Raw genomic sequence first — 22,568 nt, forward strand, 5'->3', positions numbered from 1 at the left:
GTGTGCAGGTGAAAAAGCCCTGTGCTGTGAAAGAAACTGTGAATTCTTACATGACATTCTTGAGCTAATTTCATCTTAAATATCATGTTCTTGTTTTAAAAAGTTCTGTTCTTTTACAGATTAAATGCTTGTCACCTACTGTCATTCAACTTAGTGTTTTCTAAAATGTTGGCATGGAGCAGAATTATCTACCAGACAGATACAAAAGCAGGTTCTCATCATTTGATGGGTAAGGCTCACAAAAAATAATTATAAAACTGTCAGTTCTTTCTAAGTCAAATATGGAGGTCATATGGACGTTTATTTGATTGCACATGCAAATCTAGTTTTAGCATAATAATTAAAGGAGTATTAGTGCCAGTTTCAGTCAAATCACTGAAATAATTTCAAGTGTTTCATGAAATGGAAGCATTGATTGCAGCTGAGGTGTTACGTGAAAGTAGATGGCAGCAGTGAAAGTATAATTGCTCAAAGCAAGAAAGTAAGTTCTGATTTTAAACTTAAGCTAGGCATTTTACTTTTTTTTTACCATTTGGAAACATGACATAAACCCTTTTTAGCATATTGTAATTCAAGTTGTCTGAGAGAAAATAAGACTTCTGCTTCTCCTCCTGGCTTTAGAAAATCTAGTTACCTCCACCAAGGAGGTTATGTGATTTGTGTATGTAGCACAAAGTTCACAGGTTCCTGACCTGCAGGTGAAACCACAGCTGATGACTTAGCTGACTTAACCCTTTACGCTTCAGTGCGTCGTAGGTGTATCGCCGGCGGTACACCTACTAATTTGCATAGGAATTTCAAGATTGTCCGACGGCTGCAAACCCGATTATACAAACACTATACGCCGATGGAAAGCTTAGATTCTCATGAATCCGCCGGTATAAACCACTTTCAGATGTGATTACCACAGCGGGTGAGAGAAACACATTTGTCCGACAAAAACAAATATTCATCCATCCGTTCTCTATACACGGCTTCAACGCACACAGCGCGACTCACATTTCCGGGTTCATTATTACACACAGAAAAAAAAGATTCCACAAAAAACGGCCATAATCCAACCTTTTACATCCAGACAACACAAGCCAGTAAACTATTTTGTCCAAAACATGTCCTGAGGTCGGTATAAAATCCACGAATCGGTCGTTTTCAAGGAAATGCACCTCGCGATGTGCGTCCAATATTCCCTGTATTTTTTGTCATTTTTTTGATTTAAAAATAGAATATTAGCAATTTTTTGTACTGAAAACGGCTGGAATTGACTGAAGCTTAAAGGGTTAATATTTGGCAGGTAAGAGTTGAAAGCAGTCTGAATTATATATGACTGTGACAACAGTTTAATTGTCAGTTGTTGTCGGACTCATTAAAATAACTGATGTCACAGTTCCGTCCATCCATTCTCTATACACCGCTTAATCCTCATTAGGGTTGCAGGGTGCTGGAGTCTGTCCCAAGTGACTTAGGGCTAAGCAGGGGACACCCTGGACAGGTCACCAGTCTATCACAGTGCTTCATATACAGACAAACAATCACTCTCACATTCACACCTACGAACAATTTAAAATCACCAGTTAACCTCAGCATGTCTTTGGATAGGGGGCTGCAGAGCACTTCCGCCTTGCAGCGAGAAGATCCCTGGTTCACGTTCCGGCTTTCCCGGGATCTTTCTGCATGAAGTTTGCGACCCTAATGAGGATTAAACACTGTATAGATAAGGGATAGATGTCTTTGGACAGTGAGAGGAATCTGGAGTAAAAGGAGAAAACCCTGATGCAATAATTGACCTGTAAAATTAAAAGCAGTTGGAGTGAAAGAGATGACCAAAGACTCATATTGCTCAAGGTGTGAGAGGTTATGAAACTGCTCCTGATAAGTAATGTCATGCACTCCCATCTCTGTTTAGAATCTTCCTGGAACACAGTCCTTAGATCATTACAGGTCAGGTTACCATGGCCTGGATGCCTGAGAGTCTGTACAGACAGGGGTTGTAGTGCACACACACAGCAGTTCATGCACATGAATAAAAGTGTGAGTTTTCATGGAAAATATGAAATTGACTAGGTGACCCCAAACTTTTCAACGGCAGTGTACATTCCACTTAGGTTACAGATTCAATGTCGCCACAGGGTTAGAGGTGAAAATAAATGCCAAATGAAGTGTTCTAGATGAAAGCAACTGTAATGCTAGTCCAGGTCAAAAATGTTTCGTCTAACAACACTGACAGCTGTTGAGTCATCGGTAGGATTGTTAAAAATTTACATAGCTGAACTTTCATTTCAAGAGTAAAAGATAAAATTTCAGTTGTTAGCTCAACTATAGTGAATTGGGAAATTTGTTGCTCCCTAAAACGTGATGAGAGCTAATAGGTTAGAGGTGTTCTGGGATCCTTTTTGGCAACACAAATGGAGCAGCAAAAATGACAATGAAACCAGTTCATTAAGTTAAAATGAGGAGAAAAGAGGAACACTCATCTTGTTTTATTGAAGGTGTGAAGATTCTCAGGAGCACCGTCCAATTTTGTCTAATGCTAAATCCATTCCGTTGTTGTACATTTCAATGAAACTGTGTAATGTGGATGATGGTAGCAGGCAGTATTAAAGCAGAGAGGAACAGACATTGGCTACCTGCGTTTGTTTGTCTTTTTCTGTTTGTCTTATGAGTCAGAGATTGTCTTTATCCTGCTTTCCATCCCCCTACCTTTTATCTCACCCTTCTACTGATTCCTCCCTCACACCTCTTGTTCCTCCCTCCCCCGTCTGTCTGCTCCTCCACATGTAGCTGCCGTATAAATCGAATCCTGGAGTCTCCGAGGGGCAATGCGCTGCTGGTCGGAGTGGGCGGCAGTGGCAAGCAGAGTCTGACCCGACTGGCTGCCTTCATCTCCAATCTGGAGGTTTTCCAGATCACCTTGAGAAAAGGCTATGGCATCGCTGACCTGAAGGTTTGAAGAGGATTAGTCACCGAACATACCCCACTGTAGCAATATCCATATGAAGAAGTCAGTTAGTGTCATATTTAGTCTCGAAAAGTTAATTTCATGTGTACAGATCTACCTGCAAAGTGGCATTTGGAGGTTTAAATTTTCACATGGAGGTGTATTTGAAGGAGATACAGACATAATTCCTATAGTATATAAACACACTGCTATTGGTAATCCACAAAGTATCCTCACAGCGACACAGGTCTCCGGCTTGTATCACTGCAAAATAACAAATCTCCAGCCCTCTCACAGCCCAATCTCATTATGTGTGTCACTCTCCCACTCCAACTCCTTCTCTCTCTCTCACCCAGAGTGACCTGGCATCCCTCTACATCAAAGCTGGCGTGAAGAATATTGGCATCGTGTTCCTAATGACTGACGCCCAAGTGGCAGACGAGAAGTTCCTCGTTCTGGTCAACGATCTGTTGGCATCGGGTAACAGCAGGCTTCGCTAATTACTGCATGTCATGTTTTGTAAGAGAGGAATGCTTTTGCTTCGCCACAGCAACAAATCACTGTGGTGCCATTTCTGCACCATTACTCATCAGCTACAACACATCATTGTGAAGAATAGCAGGCAACGCTGAGAGTCACACCTAGATTTGTGCTTGACATTTTAAGGGAGCAACAAAAATATAATGAATGGAGATTATTTCCCGTGAATAGAAATTAACTGAAAAAGAATATACACGTACTGGTGGTGGCATGGCATGAATGTATAATATCATTTGATATAGTACTACAAGATATGCAAACCATGTGCCAACAGATGTTAATACAACATTCAATGCATCTTTGAGACACTACTGCCTCTTTCAAACTTGAATACCAAAGCAAGACTATGTACATTAAACAGAACAAATACATCTCTCCCTTTTATAAAATTTAATCCATAAGTAATAAAACACACATTTTCTTAATTCCTTGAGCATGTAAATAAAAGATAGAGCTAGCCTCCAGCTCTGTCAAGTCAAGACAACGCTGAAGTGCCCTAAACCTATGCTATATCTAACAGCCAGCAGGGGGCAACTTTTCTGAATGCAAAAAGAAGTCGACTTTTATAGAAGTCAACGAGGAAAGAACCCCAATTCTTGTTTTATCCATTACCTCAAGAAACATTTTTGTCACATTCATGGTTTCCATCAGTAAGTTCGAGAGTTTTCGAAGACAGCATGATGTTTGTTTTGGAAATCACAGTCCCATTTAGAGTAAAATAGACAAATCAGTAGAATATGTTTCGGGTCAGAGCTGCCTGTGATCGATAGCTCGTTATTGTGTCACATTTCCTAGTGTCCTTGAGTTCTTAGTCAGATCCACCCCTCGCTTGTTACATTCGTTCGGACTCCAAAGGCTAAAATAGCAACAAAAAAATTCCAAACTCAAGATTTTAAAATGTTAGTTCCCAGAGCAGTGTGTGAGATCACCCTGGCTATGTCCATATTTTATACACAGTGTGTGCGTTAAACATAATTCGCTTTGCTTTATGTGGTCTGAGTTTATCATAGTCTGTAAATATTTTGAACAATAATAAACAACACCTGGAGCTACAGGTGTGTGACTTCACTGACAATTCTCACACCAACGTTAGCTAAGGCTCTTGCTAAGCTAGCTTTCGTGTTTGGTGACCATGGCTGATAGCAAGTCTGACTGTGTTCCCTGCTCATGCTCACTTACCATCTCGAAGCTGAAGAAAAACATTGAATCGCTGAGAGCAGAGGTCATTGAGAAAAATAATCTTATTATGGAGTTTTCTGCCATTGCTACGACCCAGGCAAAGCACCTCTCCGTCATGAGCACCTCCAGTCATGGATTCACCAACATGGCAGGTCTCTCTCGCAGCCCCGCTCCAGCAGCTCCAGGGACGGTCGCCGATCTTACCGTTCCATGGTCCGGCTCTACTATCACTGGGGCCCCAGAACCCGAGGCTGCCTCAACCCTGCCGGAGGATCCGTGGCTTCGCCTGGGAGCGAAGCCCAGGACAACGGCGGGACCCGCTTCCTCCCCTGCTCCTGCGGTGGCACAGGTGTATGCTGGTGGAAAAGTGGAGGCTCCGGTAAGCTCCACTCCGTGTCAGCCGGAGCTCTGGTCCGTTGCCTCCAGGGACAAACACCATGCTGTGCCTCCTTCCCCTCCCTCATCACCTCCGGCCATCCCGCTGACCAACAGGTTTGCTATCCTGAGCAGAAAGGATTTTCCTCCACTGGGCGAGCATGCCCCTCAGCAACCAGCGGCAAAGCCCTCCTCTGCCCGCCACAAGCTGCTAAAACGGGCCGTCTTGCGGAGGAGCTCTGGAGGTCTCAACAATCCGGGGACAGTGGGATCTGCTGCCGCTGGTAATGGATGCATCTCGGATTTATATCCATCCCCGGAGCCGCACAGTTCCAAGCAGAAGCGTGTTTGCGAGGGTCTACATCCCTCTCTGTGTTCGGGCGCACTGCAGAGGGCTCCCTCACCCGAAGCCTCGTCTGGTCATGGACTGCAGGATAGGCGCAACGGTGGCTTAGCATACTCCTCCCGCTCAACCGGATCGGCGCCTGCAGTGGATCTTCAGGTGAGTCCTCCATCTTGCTCCTCTCATGGTGTGCATCCCGGCTCATCACAGGAGCCCACGGCATGTCCAGTCCTCGTTGCTGGATCATCCATGGTCCGACACGTGTGGATCAGCAGGTGCAATACCTCGTGCCACCCAGGTGCACTTGTTGTTGATATTAAAAGTGCCCTCCCACAACTCCTACGTCACCACCCCTCTGTGTCTACCATAGTGGCTCATGTAGAATCAAATGATCTACATCTCCAGCAGTCTGAGAAGCTTAAAGATGACTTTGTCCAGCTAATTGGCATTGTCCTAAGTGCTGGGAAGCGATGTGTAATTTCCGGGCCATTTCCGTCCCCCTGCTTTGGCGATGTGAAATTCTCCCCTTTAAGACAGCTTCACATCTGGCTGAAGAACTACTGTTGTGACATAGGCACTCCATATGTGGACAACTTTACATCCTTTTATACAAGAATCAATCTCTTCAAGCATGATCGTCTCCACCCTAATCATACAGGTTCACGTCTATCGCTGAACATTGAACTTACTCTGCGCTCCTGTAAGGCTTTTTCAGCATGACAGTCGATGCACATTTCTACTACAAACACCACTCGCAGTGCTCCACCCTCCTCCCCACCTATAAATACAACAAAATCTCATCTGCTTTCTTTTGGACCCCTACATTTCAAGAACAGGAAAGGACTTGGTTTTATTCATTTAAATATAAGAAGCATCATTCGACATGACAAAATTGATCAGTTGAAAATATTGGTAACCCAAACCAATCCAGACATTATTATCCTGTCTGAAACATGGTTGAAAACTTCTGTATCTGACTCTGAGGTTGCCCTGGATGGTTTTGATTTGTTTAAAACTGATAGAAAGTCCAGAGGTGGTGGTGTGGCCATTTATGCCAAAACTTCTCTTAATTGTTCTATTCTTAGATCTGTTACAGTTGACAAATGTGTTGAGTTCTTAGCTATAAAGGTGAACATTGCAAATAATAATTCTGTTTCTGTAATTGATGTGTACAGATCTCCATCAGCTTCTGTCTCTGCTTTACATTTGTTGGCTGATCTTTTAGCTCCATATATAAACTCTGAAGTTAGTATTTTGGGTGATTTAAATTTGAATTGGTTGAGTCCTGCTTCTGACAGCCTGAAAGAAGTGTGTGAAAATTTTGGTTTCTCACAACTAATTAAGGTTCCCACAAGACCAAACCTAAATGGTCCTTCAAAGTCAACACTGATTGATCTAATTTTAACAAACAGACCTGAAAAAATAACAGACTCCGGTGTATTTGAACCTGGTTTTAGTGACCACTGTCCCATTGCTCACGCGCTCACGTCCCGGCCCCCCATGACTTCCGCGTTCAAGCCGCATGTCAGGATGGCTGAGTGCGGGCCCGGGGAAGAAGAGGGGCGAGAGACCAAGCCGCCTATGTCGCCGCCCCTCTCCAGACAGCTGCTACCGGTGTCATGAGCCTGGTCACTTCGCACGAGACTGCCCGGCGCCCGCACCGAGAAGCCGAGCTCCGCGAAACGAGAGAAGAGTGGCGCTGTGAGGGAACCGCCACTCCAGAACCCCCTCCCTCAACCAGGACAATGCACACTGGTAGGACAGTGCGGGGGGGGGGGCGCAGTCAGGGGGAGGAGTTAAATCCGCTTATTTTGTCATAAGCGGACCCAAATCAAAATCGGACGTTTGAGCAGGCATTTTCACAAAATGTGGTGTAGCAAGGCAGGGAGGAAACAGACAGTTTTCAAATTCGAACCTTATAATGAGGCTACTGCAACACACACTACTATAAGAACACTTTCACAAAGTGAGGTTTGCATAATATGTCCCCTTTAACAGACATGCTCCCTTCAAAAAACACAGAGTGAAAAATAGGAACACTCCCTGGTTCTCAGCTGAAATCTCAGCTGTACTGAGAGAGAGGAATAAGGCCTGGACACTCGCCCGGGTGAGGCTAGTCACTGGGTTGATTTTAGGTACCTAAGAAATAAATGTACTGCCACAATTAGGAAGGCTAAAATGAATTTCAATCTTGTTCCCAATCCCCACTCTAACCCCAATAAATTCCCTTCAGTGGAAGTCTTCCCTTTCCTTATCTCCTTAGCTGATGGCACCATCATAACTGACCACAAAGACATCTGTGTGGCCTTTAATGATCATTTTAATGCAGCCAGTAATCTATTTGAACAAACCTACACCAGACCCCCTTCAACTATTATTGATAATTTTCCTCAGGCCACTTCACAACCACAATTTACTGATGCAACCTATTTCATCAGATGTAGTCCCCAGTGTCCTGTTAACTTTGGAATCCAGATGTTCTACTGGGGATGATAAACTCGATCCCTGTTTTTTAAAGCTTACAGCCCTTATTTTAGCGCCTTATGTTACATATATTTTTAATTTGTCTATTTTAACTGGCATTGTTCCTTTGGCTTGGAAGACCGTTTATGTCAGTCCTCTACACAAAGGCGGTGAAACATCAGTTATGGATAACTATAGGCCTATTTCCAAACTTTCGTGCCTTGCCAAGATATTTGAATCCTTAATAAATGAGCAGCTTAAATCATTTCTTTTAGAATATTCTGTTTTAAGTTTACACCAGTCTGGTTTTAGACAGAAACATAGCACAATCACTGCAGCCACCGTTGTTTTAAATGATTTTATATCAGCCCTGGATAACCAGAAACACTGTGCAGCCCTTTTTATTGACCTTTCCAAAGCCTTTGATACGGTTAACCATGAAATGCTTTTAAGTAAGCTTGACACTCTTGGCTTTGATAAGAATGCTTATTGCTGGTTCAGGAGTTATCTTACTGGCAGAGAGCAGTGTGTAACACTGGGAAATGTAAAATCAGATTTTATTAGACTTTCAAATGGTGTTCCTCAAGGATCTGTCCGTGGATCAGTGCTTTTCACAATTTATATAAATGATATATTGCCAGCTGTTTCAAATTGCAAAATTCATTTTTATGCTGGTGATACAATTTTGTATTGCACTGCTGATAATGTCCAGTCTTGCTGTGTGCTCTCTTCAGAGCTGTTTTAATAATTTGGAGGTTGCCCTAACCAAACATAGATTGGTTCTCAATGCAGAGAAAACCAAATTCATGCTCTTTTCTAGAGCTAAAAACATCACTTTTGAAAGTGTTGTACTTTCAGCGAATAGTGGCATTAATATTGATAAAGTGTCAGAATATAAATATCTTGGCATTTGGATTGATGGCAAAATTTCTTTTTAAAAACATGTTTGTCATTTGGTAAGTAAACTTCGACAAAAAATTGGCTTTCTTTATAGGAACAGGTCTTGTTTTCCTCTGCATTGCAGAAAATGCTGGTTGAGGCTACCTTTTTATATGTATTAGATTATGGTGACATTTTGTATAGGCATGCCTCCACTGTAACACTGAAACCTCTAGATGCAGTTTTCCACTCTGCTCTTAGGTTTATTACTGGAGATCCCTACAACACCCACCACTGCATCCTTTATAGTAAGGTTGGATGGTCGTCGCTTTCAGAGAGGCGTGACCTCCACACATATATGTTTATTTACAAAGTTTTTCTTGGGATGCTTCCTCCTTACATCTCCTCAATGTTAGTCTGGTCCTCTGGAGCTCATAACACCCGTTCCAGTGACTGGCTCACTCTCCAGGCTCCCAAAGCCCATTCTGAACTCGGCAGATCTGCCTTCAGTGTCTTTGCACCATCTGCTTGGAATAAACTGCAAAACACCTTAAAAATCAAAGATCTGCTTACCATCAGACATTTTAAACAACTGTTGCTGGACTTTTTGTGTTCTGAATGTACTTGCTTTTCTTGAATTTGATGTGCATTTGTAATTTATGTATTTTGATCTTCCTGATGTACTTGTTATCTTTTGAATTGCTCGACATCATTGCAAATGAGGGTTCACCCTCAATGATTTTCGAGTCTAAATAAAATAAATAATATAATAACCACACTTGTATCTAAAAATTACTTTTGAACTACGATGGAATTGTAAGTGGTGTGAACAGACTACTTAAGGGACAGGAACAAACATGAAAAAAGAACAGGCACATCTTTGGCCCAGAGGGTTATAGTTACAGCTACAGTGCTTTATTAGGTGTTGTGCTCATTGACTACAGTTGCAGAGTATGGTACTTACCGGCATATCAGCATATCATTAATATCATATATATATATATATATATATATATATATATATATATATATATATATATATATATATATATATATATATATATCATCATCATCAAAATACTGTTAACTGCTCATTGCCAGGTCCTGTGATGACAGTTTGTACTAAAACAAGATAGTAAACATGAGTTAAAGCAGTCAGGTTCGGGGAGGGAGTAATGTTACACCAGTGCAGCATTTAGAGTCCATTAGAGATTAAGCACAAGTACAGAATTCAGATCAGGTTGGATACTGATAGTTTCAGATGCTATTTGTACTCTACTTCAACATAGATGTTCTTTGCTGTGCTCATCTTTGCTCCTTTGAGGCTGTGACTTACAGCAGATCTTGTCATTAGCATAAGTTTCCTGTATTAACTCCTGCTGCCACCACCACTTCCATTAGCACACCTAGATTTGATATAAGATTGTCTGTGCTCAGTGTCAGCTGAGATCTTAACAAGATAAAAAACTTCTCAAGATTTCTTGTACAAGTTTAGTTCACTCACAGAAAAAATACGAAATGCAAAATGCGACAGCTACCTGCGAACTTGACAATCCCCCCCACAACAGTGATGTGATTTATTTTATTACTTACAGGAGAGATTCCTGACCTGTTCCCAGACGACGAAGTAGAGAACATCATTGGCAGCATGAGGCCAGAGGTTCGCAGCTCAGGATTGATGGATTCGAGAGAAACCTGCTGGAAGTTCTTCATCGACCGCGTTCGCAGACAGCTCAAGGTGAAACAATCAGATAGTCAGACAAGTACAGGACAAAAAGCTGCACATTCTTTTTTACTTGAATTTCACAAGTAATTATCCAGAAAAAGTTGTTCTCAGTGACTCTCTTCAGGGGGGAAGTTTGCCATTAATCTTTCTCAAAGATCTGCGTCTGTATTTGATCTCAATCCTCTCGTAATAGAGCAATAGCTTGCCGCCTCAGACTCTAATTTACTATTCCAAAATAAAAAAGATGCTTATACTTGGATAAACATCTGGCTTTATGATGAAGTCTCTCCCCAGACAATTTTCTTCCCTGACATTTTCAGATGAACTTGAATACATTGAGAGGTGGTGGACGTCATTATAAATCACTGGAATGAGCAGAAAAGCCGGTGTTTAGCTGCAGATAATTTCACCAACGTGTAGCCGCTTTGTACCCCCTGGGGAAGGAGAAAGTTGCTTATCCTGCCATTATTACAGTGTGCATCACCACCACCACCCATATCCTCTACCCTCGTCTCATTCTTATCCTCCCTAGGTTGGGGAGTGGATAAATAAGGGAGACAATCCCACAGGCACGAGCTTATAAAGAGTGGATTTCTAACTGTTTGGTTCTCCGTCTCAAAATTGTCTATCTGGATGGAAAGGGCACTTTCTCAAAAATGTTGGCTAATCTCATTCATAATGTTTGCATAACATTTGCGAGGCTGTGTCTCTCCATGAAATGCTGCGTGTTGAGCACCAGTTTGCAAGTTTAACAACATTGTTGCATTATTGCTGTCACTACTTGGAGCAGGAAAAGTCTTTGGATCAGTGAGTCCTTGCACACAGGTGTAATATGGGGATGTTACATGCGGACTGATATGGTATAACGGCATGCTCTGTACTGTGTAGGGGCCTGTCCTTGTAGAGTGGCAGATATATTATTGTTATTTAACCTTTGCCATCGCATCTTTGCCACATTCCGACCACAATTCAAACTACTGTTTAAATATTAGATCAAATTGATAATATTATTAGATGTACTGTAGGTTTTTCATAGTAAAGTATATCAGAAGATTGTAATAATTTAAGTTTAAAGTGTTTTTTAAACTGCACTGATGTCAATAACTTTTGGATCTTGCCTGATTTTTGCCTCAAACTGTTTTACTGATAGAAAAAGGAGGAGTGGGGAAAATTGGGCAACACTCTCTCATACCCCTATCAAGTGTAAGTTCTCCAGACAGAAAATTATTTGTACAAATCATACAGACACAATATTTATGTACTAATTTTTACAAAATCCATGATCATGGCCTGAAATGTATTTTTTTTTAAAACTATAAGCAAAATGGCCCCTCACTATTTGATATACCTATAGTTCGCTGATTTACCTAGGGCTGCAACTAACGATTATTTTGATAATCGATTAATCGGTCGATTATTTTTTTTGATTAGTCGATTAATCGGTTTATGCACTTACATTTTAGTTTTGCCTTTATTTTTCAATGTAAAATATTAATAAAGGGCCTATGTCGTTCAACGTACATTTTAAGAGCTTTTAGCCATGTTACAATGTCCTAAATTATTCAAAAACCTATCCAGAGTTGGATTTTAGTATGTCTCAGTTAGCAGCAATCAAAACAATGACTCATCAACACATACATACTCATACAACCATCCAACGTCACAAGATCTTAAATGAAGTTTCACCAAGGCAACATTTATACTTTAAAAACATCTTTCCTGTAGAGAAGCATTTTCTGGGCACCCATGTATTTTAAGCTGTACTACAATAATATCACAAGTAAGGGCTCCAAAAGTAGTGAACTAAATTTAAGGTAGTAATTTAAGAACAGAAAGAAAATAGAAACAATTTTACTGTTAACTGCATTTTATTTTTCCCAAAAAAAACCCTACAGATTTCACCTGAGAACGAGTTTTATAGTTTATTAACATGCTGTGAAACTGTAAACAATAATTAAATTAAAGCTGCAAGCAGCGATGGACGGGTCCTTGCATCCATGCTGGTCGGCGAATCCACGCACGTCCACCAGGTGGCACTGTGACTGAGAGTGTGTGTCGGCCTCTGAATCGCATCTGGACCAGAGTTTGATCATACATGTAAAATTTCAGCCAGATTGGAGCATGTTCAGAGCAGTTATAGAGCATTTCCTGTCCATCCACCAGGTGGCGCTGCGACTGAGACTGTATGTTGGCCTATGGATGTGATCAGGATTGGAGTGTGATTACACATGTAAAGTTTGAGGCAGATTGGAGCATTCAGAGGATAGTTATACAGCAGCTGTTGTTTCATGGCAAAGCATCAAAACTCTTATCGTCGCCATGGCCACGCCATTTGGCTTCTGGTTAAACTTTTGATAACTTTTCATCATCAAGTCCTGCTGTATGGAATGACAAAATTTCAGGTCTCCTGGAGTTATCCCCTAGGAGGTGTTCGCTCTCAAAAATGAGAAAAATGATCAAACATCTCACAATTAATCCTCAATGGCGTACTTCCTGTTGGATTTAGGGCATGGCTCCAAGAGGCTTTTTTGTGCGTCCCGATGTGCTCTATAGGCCTCCCAAATTTTATGGATGTAGGTGAAACGTGCTGGGGGGGCTGTTTGTTAAAAAGTCTGCAGGGGACGCTATAGCATGTGCAGTGCCGAGATGCATACAGTGTTGTTCCTTGGGTCGATGGTGATGTGTGTGGTAATTTTTGTGAGCATTGGAGTATTCCCAGCCTGTCAAACAGCACTTTGTTTTGCATGGCGATATTTGGTTTCTATGGCAACAGCATTGCATGAAATGTCACACCCTTCACAGTGTGGTATTGTCAAGAGGTGAAGACTTGGTTGACCAATTTCCAGCATGATATCACCAAGTTTGGAGCCATTGAACCTGAAAATATAAGGCCTTAAACTTACTATTACCAACAGGTGGCGCTATGACTTTTGCAGAATTTATGAGTGTGGATGTGTTCAGACTGGACCTGGTGTCCATCATGTGAAGTTTGGGGCAGATAGGATCTTGTTCAGCTGAGATATGAATCGTTAAATTTTCATGGCAAAACATCGAAATTGGTTTGGCCGCCACAGACACACCCTTTGATGACAAGTCACTATTTTCACTGGGATGCATCATCCATGTGTTCAGGCTGTTGTCACTGCATTTGAGGTGAATATGATCAACTGGGTAAGAATAGGGCATGAAAGTGTAAAAAATGTCTATTTCCTGAAACCACAAGGTGGCGCTATGACTGTGAATGAATATTCCTATGTGGACGACATCAGGACAGGACTGTGATCATACATGTAAGGTTTCAGGCAGATTGGAGCATGTTGAGAAGAATTAGACACCAATGCAATTCAAAAGCCAGGAGAATAAAAATAATTAAAGCTGCAAGCAGCGATGGACGGGTCCTCGCATCCACGCTGGTCGGCGAATCCATGCACGTTCACCAGGTGGCACTGTGACTGAGAGTGTGTGTCGGCCTCTGAATCACATCTGGACCAGAGTTTAATCACACGTAAAATTTCAGCCAGATTGGAGCATGTTCAGACTAGTTATACAGCATTTCCTGCCCATCCACCACCAGGTGGCGCTGTAACTCAGAGTGTATTTCAAACAGTGGATGTGATGAGGGCTGGACTCTGATCACTCATGAAAAGTTTCAGGCTGATTTGATCATGTAGAGGCCAGTTATACAGCATTTATTGTCCCTCCAACAGGTGGCGCTGCAACTGAGAGTGTCTGTTGGCCTGTAGATGTGATCAGGATTGGATTGTGATCACACATGGAAAGTTTGAGGCAGATTGGAGCATGCAGAGGAGAGTTATACAGCAGTTGTTGTTTCATGGCGAAGCATCAAAACTCTAATGGTCGCCATGGCCACGCCATTTGGCTTCTGGTTAAACTTTTGATAACTTTTCCAAACCAAGTCCTGCTGTGTGGACTGACAAAATTTCAGGTCTCCTGGAATTATCCCCTAGGAGGTATTAACTCTCAAAAATGAGAAAAATCATCAAAAATCCTCACAATTAATCCAAGATGGCCGACTTCCTGTTGGGTTTAGGACATGGCTCCAAGAGGCTTTTTTGTGCGTCCTGATGTGCTCTATAAGCCTCCCAAATTTCATGGATGTAGGTGAAACGTGCTGGGGGGGCTGTTTGTTAAAAATACTGTAGGGGGCGCTATAGCATGTGCAGTGCCGAGATGCATACAGTGTTGTTCCTTGGGTCAATGGTGATGTGTGTGGTAATTTTTGTGAGCATTGGAGTATTCCTAACCTGTCAGAAAGGGCTTTGTTTTTCATGGCGATATTTGGTTGCTACGGCAACAGCGTTGCATGAAATGTCACACCCTTCACAGTGTGTGATTGTCAAGAGGTGAAGACTCGACTGACCAATTTCCAGCATGATATCACCAAGTTTGGGGCCATTGTACCTGAAAATATAAGGCCTTAAACTTACTATTACCAACAGGTGGCGCTATGACTTTTTCAAAATTTATGAGTGTGGATGTGTTCAGACTGGACCTGGTATCCAGCATGTGAAGTCTGAGGCAGATAGGATGTTGTTCAGCTGAGATATGAATCGTTAAATTTTCATGGCGAAACATCGAAATTGGTTTGGCCGCCACAGACACGCCCTTTGATGACAAGTCACCATTTTCACTGGGATGCATCATCAATGTGTTTAGGCTGTTGTCACTGCATTTGAAGTGAATATGATCAACCGGGTAACAATAGGGCATGAAAGTGTAAAAGATGTCTATTTCCTGAAACCACAAGGTGGCGCTATGACTGTCAATGAATATCCCTATGTGGATGACATCAGGACAGGACTGTCATCATACATGTAAAGTTTCAGGCAGATTGGAGCATGTTGAGAAGAATTAGACACCAATTCCTGTTTCATGGCGAAGGATCAGTTGTTTGAGGCTCCGCCATGGCCACACCTTTTGGCTTCTGGTTGAGTTTTTGATAACTTTTCATCAGAAAGGTCTGGTGAATGTACTGGCCAAATTTCAGTTCTCTCAGACTTATCCACTAGGAGCTATAAATTTTGACAAATGTACAGCAAATTCAAGATGGCCGACTTCCTGTTGGGTTTAGGGTGTGGCTGTGATTGACTTTTTGGTGTGTCCTGATGTGGTGCATATGCCCACCAAATATTGTAGCTGTAAATAAAACATTGTGGAAGTTGGCCTAATGACCACTTTTTCAATTTTGCAGGTGGCGCTATAGAGCCATTTTTCCACACATATGCGCAACTCCCATAAAATATCAAATTTTTCGCCAGTCCTGATGTGCACGCCAAATTTCACGCGTTTTGGTTCATGATAAGGCCGCCAAAAAGGCAAGTCATTTCCCGAGGAGCGATTAAGTTTGAAAAATTTACAGCAAATTGAAGATGGCCGACTTCCTGTTGGGTTTAGGGCGTGGCTGTAATTGACTTTTTGGTGTGTCCAGATGTTCTGCATATGCCCACCAAATATTGTAGCTGTACATGAAACATTGTGGCAGTTGGCCTAATGACTACTTTTTCAAGTTTGCAGGTGGCGCTATAGAGCCATTTTGCCACGCACATGCGCAACTCCCATAAAATATCAAATTTTTCGCCAGTCCTGATGTGCATGCCAAATTTCACGCGTTTTGGAGTATGATAAGGCCGCCAAAAAGCCAATTTACTTTACGGGAGAAAAAAAAAAAAAATAATAATAATAATAATTAAAGCTGCAAGCAGCGATGGACGGGTCCTCGCATCCACGCTGGTCGTGAATCCACGCACGTCCACCAGGTGGCGCTGTGACTGAGAGTGTATGTCGGCCTCTGAATCGCATCTGGACCAGAGTCCAATCATACATTTAAAATTTCAGCCAGACTGTAGCATGTTCAGAGCAGTTATAGAGCATTTCCTGTCTATCCACCAGGTGGCGCTGTAACTCAGAGTGTATTTCACACAGTGGATGTGATGAGGGTTGGACTCTGATCACTCATGAAAAGTTTCAGGCTGATTTGATCATGTAGAGGCCAGTTATACAGCATTTACTGTCCCTCCATCAGGTGGCGCTGCGACTGAGAGTGTCTGTTGGCCTGTAGATGTGATCAGGATTGGATTGTGATCACACATGGAAAGTTTGAGGCAGATTGGAGCATGCAGAGGAGAGTTATACAGCAGTTGATGTTTCATGGCGAAGCATCAAAACGCTGATGGTCGCCATGGCCACGCCATTTGGCTTCTGGTTAAACTTTTGATAACTTTTCCAAACCAAGTCCTGCTGTGTGGACTGACAAAATTTCAGGTCTCCTGGAATTATCCCCGAGGAGGTATTAACTCTCAAAAATGAGAAAAATCATCAAAAATCTCACAATTAATCCAAGATGGCCGACTTCCTGTTGGGTTTAGGACATGGCTCCAAGAGGCTTTTTTGTGCGTCCTGATGTGCTCTATAAGCCTCCCAAATTTCATGGATGTAGGTGAAACGTGCTGGGGGGGCTGTTTGTTAAAAATACTGTAGGGGGCGCTATAGCATGTGCAGTGCCGAGATGCATACAGTGTTGTTCCTTGGGTCAATGGTGATGTGTGTGGTAATTTTTGTGAGCATTGGAGTATTCCTAACCTGTCAGAAAGGGCTTTGTTTTTCATGGCGATATTTGGTTGCTACGGCAACAGCGTTACATGAAATGTCACACCCTTCACAGTGTGTGATTGTCAAGAGGTGAAGACTCGACTGACCAATTTCCAGCATGATATCACCAAGTTTGGGGCCATTGTACCTGAAAATATAAGGCCTTAAACTTACTATTACCAACAGGTGGCGCTATGACTTTTTCAAAATTTATGAGTGTGGATGTGTTCAGACTGGACCTGGTATCCAGCATGTGAAGTCTGAGGCAGATAGGATGTTGTTCAGCTGAGATATGAATCGTTAAATTTTCATGGCGAAACATCGAAATTGGTTTGGCCGCCACAGACACGCCCTTTGATGACAAGTCACCATTTTCACTGGGATGCATCATCAATGTGTTTAGGCTGTTGTCACTGCATTTGAAGTGAATATGATCAACTGGGTAACAATAGGGCATGAAAGTGTAAAAGATGTCTATTTCCTGAAACCACAAGGTGGCGCTATGACTGTCAATGAATATCCCTATGTGGATGACATCAGGACAGGACTGTCATCATACATGTAAAGTTTCAGGCAGATTGGAGCATGTTGAGAAGAATTAGACACCACTTCCTGTTTCATGGCGAAGGATCAGTTGTTTGAGGCTCCGCCATGGCCACACCTTTTGGCTTCTGGTTGAGTTTTTGATAACTTTTCATCAGAAAGGTCTGGTGCATGTACTGGCCAAATTTCAGTTCTCTCAGACTTATCCACTAGGAGCTATAAATTTTGACAAATGTACAGCAAATTCAAGATGGCCGACTTCCTGTTGGGTTTAGGGTGTGGCTGTGATTGACTTTTTGGTGTGTCCTGATGTGGTGCATATGCCCACCAAATATTGTAGCTGTAAATAAAACATTGTGGAAGTTGGCCTAATGACCACTGTTTCAATTTTGCAGGTGGCGCTATAGAGCCATTTTTTCACACATATGCGCAACTCCCATAAAATATCAAATTTTTCGCCAGTCCTGATGTGCACGCCAAATTTCACGCGTTTTGGTTCATGATAAGGCCGCCAAAAAGGCAAGTCATTTCCCGAGGAGCGATTAAGTTTGAAAAATTTACAGCAAATTGAAGGTGGCCGACTTCCTGTTGGGTTTAGGGCGTGGCTGTAATTGACTTTTTGGTGTGTCCAGATGTTCTGCATATGCCCACCAAATATTGTAGCTGTTAGGGCTGGGTATCAATCTAAAAGTTTCGATACCGGTACCAATTCCGATACCTTCACTTCGATACCGGTTCCTAAACGATACTTTTTTCGATACCAGTTTTACAATATATACTCTAACAGAATGAAAATTGCATTACACATTACTTTTCACATCTTGAGTTTAATTTTCCAGTGATTTCCAGTGCAAAAGAACATTTGCAAGCAATGTACAGTTCAGTACATTCTGAGCCACCTTCGGCCCGGACCCTTCCTGGCCGACCCGGAGCCGGTCGCGGCGCACCGCCGCGGAGGAAATGCGCCAGGCGGGGGACGGCCCGCACCCGGCGAGAGGTCCCGCGAGGGGATCCTCCCGCACCGAGCGGCCGCCCCTGGCCCGCCGAGTTGAATCTCCCGGGCGGACTGCGCGGACCCCACCCGTTTACCTCTTAACGGTTTCACACCCTCTTGAACTCTCTCTTCAAAGTTCTTGTCAACTTTCCCTTAAGGTACTTGTCGACTATCGGTCTCGTGCCGGTATTTAGCCTTAGATGGAGTTTACCGCCCGCTTTGGCATATACTGCACCGCGCACTATTGGCGTCTGTGGCGATGGGCGTGGGAGAGCTCAGCTGCAGAGGGGAGAGGTGTGGAGGAGAGTGTGTGGAACCAGCGTCAGGTTAATTAGCGCAGCTGGCACCAATTAGACTCACCTGATTCTCTCGGCAGTAACAGACTGAAGCAGAGGACAAAAGACAGACGGACAGAGAGGACGGGGGAACGGACGAGCGGAGGACAGCGGACAGCTTATCGAACGAGATCCTGTGGAGATCCGGCTGACGCTGAGACTGTTTACCGGAGGAGAACCGGCGGAGAGCCGGCGGACGTTGAGACTGTTTACCGGACGAGGTCCGGTGTAGCGCCGGGCAAGGAAGAGAGACTGTTTTATTTACATTGAGACGGTGTGGTGAATAAAAGACTTTGTCTGCATTGGCCGAACTGCCGTGGTTATTGTGCTGAGCAGAGCCGCAGACAGGTTCGCCTGTTACAGCGTCCATTTTACAAAAGTAGAGCCACGTTTTAGACCTCAGAGGCATCTTTTCCCACTTCGACGACATGCTACACAACTGCAGTAAATTCAATGTACCTAACGTGAAACCTGTCTGTGAACGGGCAGCATGCTTTTTTCCGGCTTGCCGCAATCACGTGTAATGTTACAGCCAATCACAGGTTTGCTTTATCATAATCACGTGATAAGTACCGGAACATGGAACCGAAAGACGAGGCTTATTTCGATACTCATTAGTACCGAAACATTTCGGTCGGTGCCATTAAAGAACCGAAGTTCGGTACTCAGCCCTAGTAGCTGTACATGAAACATTGTGGCAGTTGGCCTAATGACTACTTTTTCAAGTTTGCAGGTGGCGCTATAGAGCCATTTTGCCACGCACATGCGCAACTCCCATAAAATATCAAATTTTTCGCCAGTCCTGATGTGCATGCCAAATTTCACGCGTTTTGGAGTATGATAAGGCCGCCAAAAAGCCAATTTACTTTACGGGAGAAAAAAAAAAAAAAAAAAAAAAAAATAATAATAATAATAATAATAATAATAATAAACCCTAGGGTTTCAATAGGGTCCTTGGCACCGCTGGTGCCTTGGACAGTCGGTGCCCTGGCACCGCCTGTCCTTCGCACCCTCGGTGCTCGGACCCTAATAAACCCTAGGGTTTCAATAGGGTCCTTGGCACCGCTGGTGCCTTGGACAGTCGGTGCCCTGGCACCGCCTGTCCTTCGCACCCTCGGTGCTCGGACCCTAATAATAATAAACCCTAGGGTTTCAATAGGGTCCTTGGCACCGCTGGTGCCTTGGACAGTCGGTGCCCTGGCACCGCCTGTCCTTCGCACCCTCGGTGCTCGGACCCTAATAATAATAATAATAATAATAATAAACCCTAGGGTTTCAATAGGGTCCTTGGCACCGCTGGTGCCTTGGACAGTCGGTGCCCTGGCACCGCCTGTCCTTCGCACCCTCGGTGCTCGGACCCTAATAATAATAATAATAATAATAATAATAAACCCTAAGGTTTCAATAGGGTCCTAGGCACCGCTGGTGCCTTGGACAGTTGAGCACCTTGCACTGCCTGTCCTCGGCACCCTCGGTGCTCGGACCCTAATAATAAACTCTAGGGTTTCAATAGGGCCTTGGACAGTCGGTGCCCTTGCACCGCCTGTCCTTCACACCCTCGGTGCTCGGACCCTAATAATAAACTCTAGGGTTTCAATAGGGCCTTGGACAGTCGGTGCCCTTGCACCGCCTGTCCTTCGCACCCTCGGTGCTCGGACCCTAAATAAAGTGCCATTTCAGGATCCTAAATTGAAGTCACATTTTTAAAAGTTTTTAAAAACCAAACAAAAACTGAATATTTAGAGAAAACAAGTGCATTTTACAAACAATGTAAACATTAGTCTAATGAATGAGTCATAAACTTTGCACTGTAGTGCAAAAATGTCAGCATGTCCACATGCTCTGGGCTAAGGCCAGCTCTCTTTTTAGAGGCTATATTCCCTGCTGCAGAAAATAGCCGCTCCGCTGGTGTAGTAGTGCTTGGTATACAGAGGACTTTGCTAACCTTGACAAAAAGGGGTATTTCACCTCATTTGACTTCCACCACTGTAACGGATTTTCTCCCTTGGAAACTGGCTTCTCACCGAAGTATGTGAGGAACTCCTGTCGGACTTTCCCAGTGAGTACGCAGCCGCTGAGCGCAAGTCTGTGACGCTGAGTGAGCATCACGTGACCTAAAGCAAGGCAACCTATTGGTTGTATGCTTCTTCTCCTGCAGTTCTGGTAGTGTAAAACCTACACTGGCTCATTACTGCCACACCTGGTCACCGCGATTACAGGCTGGCTTAAAATATGCGCGTAACATGCCGCTTATGGTAAAAATAGACTTATTAACCAACTAATTGATGAACAAAATAGTTGACAACTATTTTAATAATCGATTTTAATCGATTAAATCGATTACTTGTTTCAGCTCGAGTTGAATTTGTTTGTAACTATTTTAAAATAAATCCTGTTTGATTTATATGCTGATCTGGGAACACCTTTGCTATTTGAGTTCAGTTAATATTAAATATACTTCAAGATCTAAAGTCTGAAAGGGACCTGAATTACCCAGTTTTCATATAGCTCAGATGTAGGAAGGCCTCAATTGTTTGCTTTACTTTCATTGTCTCTATTTACAGTGCCTTGTGAAAGTATTCGGCCCCCTTGAACTTTTCAACCTTTCGCCACATTTCAGGCTTCAAACATAAAGATATAACATTTTAATTTTTTTATCAAGAATCAACAACAATTGGGACACAATCATGAAGTGGAATGAAATTTATTGGATATTTTATACTTTTTTAACAAATAAAAAAATGAAAAGTGGGGCGTGCAATATTATTCGGCCCCTTTACTTTCAGTGCAGCAAACTCACTCCAGAAGTTCAGTGAGGATCTCTGAATGATCCAATGTTGTCCTAAATGACTGATGATGAAAAATAGAATCCACCTGTGTGGAATCAAGTCTCCGTATAAATGCACCTGCTCTGTGATAGTCTCAGGGTTCTGTTTAAAGTGCAGAGAGCATCATGAAGACCAAGGAACACACCAGGCAGGTCCGAGATACTGTTGTGGAGAAGTTTAAAGCCGGATTTGGGTACAAAAAGATTTCCCAAGCTTTAAACATCTCAAGGAGCACTGTGCAAGCAATCATATTGAAATGGAAGGAGTATCAGACCACTGCAAATCTACCAAGACCCGGCCGTCCCTCTAAACTTTCACCTGGAACAAGGAGAAGACTGATCAGAGATGCAGCCAAGAGGCCCATGATCACTCTGGATGAACTGCAGAGATCTACAGCTGAGGTGGGAGAGTCTGTCCATAGGACAACAATCAGTCGTACACTGCACAAATCTGGCCTTTATGGAAGAGTGGCAAGAAGAAAGCCATTTCTCAAAGATATCCATAAAAAGTCTCGTTTGAAGTTTGCCACAAGCCACCTGGGAGACACACCAAACATGTGGAAGAAGGTGCTCTGGTCAGATGAAACCAAAATCCAACTTTTTGGCCACAATGCAAAACGATATGTTTGGCGTAAAAGCAACACAGCTCATCACCCTGAACACACCATCCCCACTGTCAAACATGGTGGTGGCAGCCTCATGGTTTGGGCCTGCTTTTCTTCAGCAGGGACAGGGAAGATGGTTAAAATTGATGGGAAGATGAATGGAGCCAAATACAGGACCATTCTGGAAGAAAACCTGTTGGAGTCTGCGAAAGACC

The 22,568-nt window shown here is 43.1% G+C and overlaps 1 protein-coding gene across 1 annotated transcript in view; it reads left to right on the top strand.

Moving 5' to 3' along the window:
* dnah9 (dynein, axonemal, heavy chain 9) overlaps positions 1-22,568 on the top strand; it is a 213,947-nt gene that overhangs the window by 110,168 nt on the left and 81,211 nt on the right. The window contains exons 50-52 of the mRNA XM_051939132.1: positions 2,779-2,941; positions 3,292-3,415; positions 10,310-10,452. Coding sequence (XP_051795092.1) covers positions 2,779-2,941; positions 3,292-3,415; positions 10,310-10,452 — 430 coding nt within the window. The remainder of the gene's footprint in view (positions 1-2,778; positions 2,942-3,291; positions 3,416-10,309; positions 10,453-22,568) is intronic.

This window comes from Acanthochromis polyacanthus, chromosome 19, assembly GCF_021347895.1.
Source record: "Acanthochromis polyacanthus isolate Apoly-LR-REF ecotype Palm Island chromosome 19, KAUST_Apoly_ChrSc, whole genome shotgun sequence".
NCBI lineage: Eukaryota > Metazoa > Chordata > Actinopteri > Pomacentridae > Acanthochromis > Acanthochromis polyacanthus.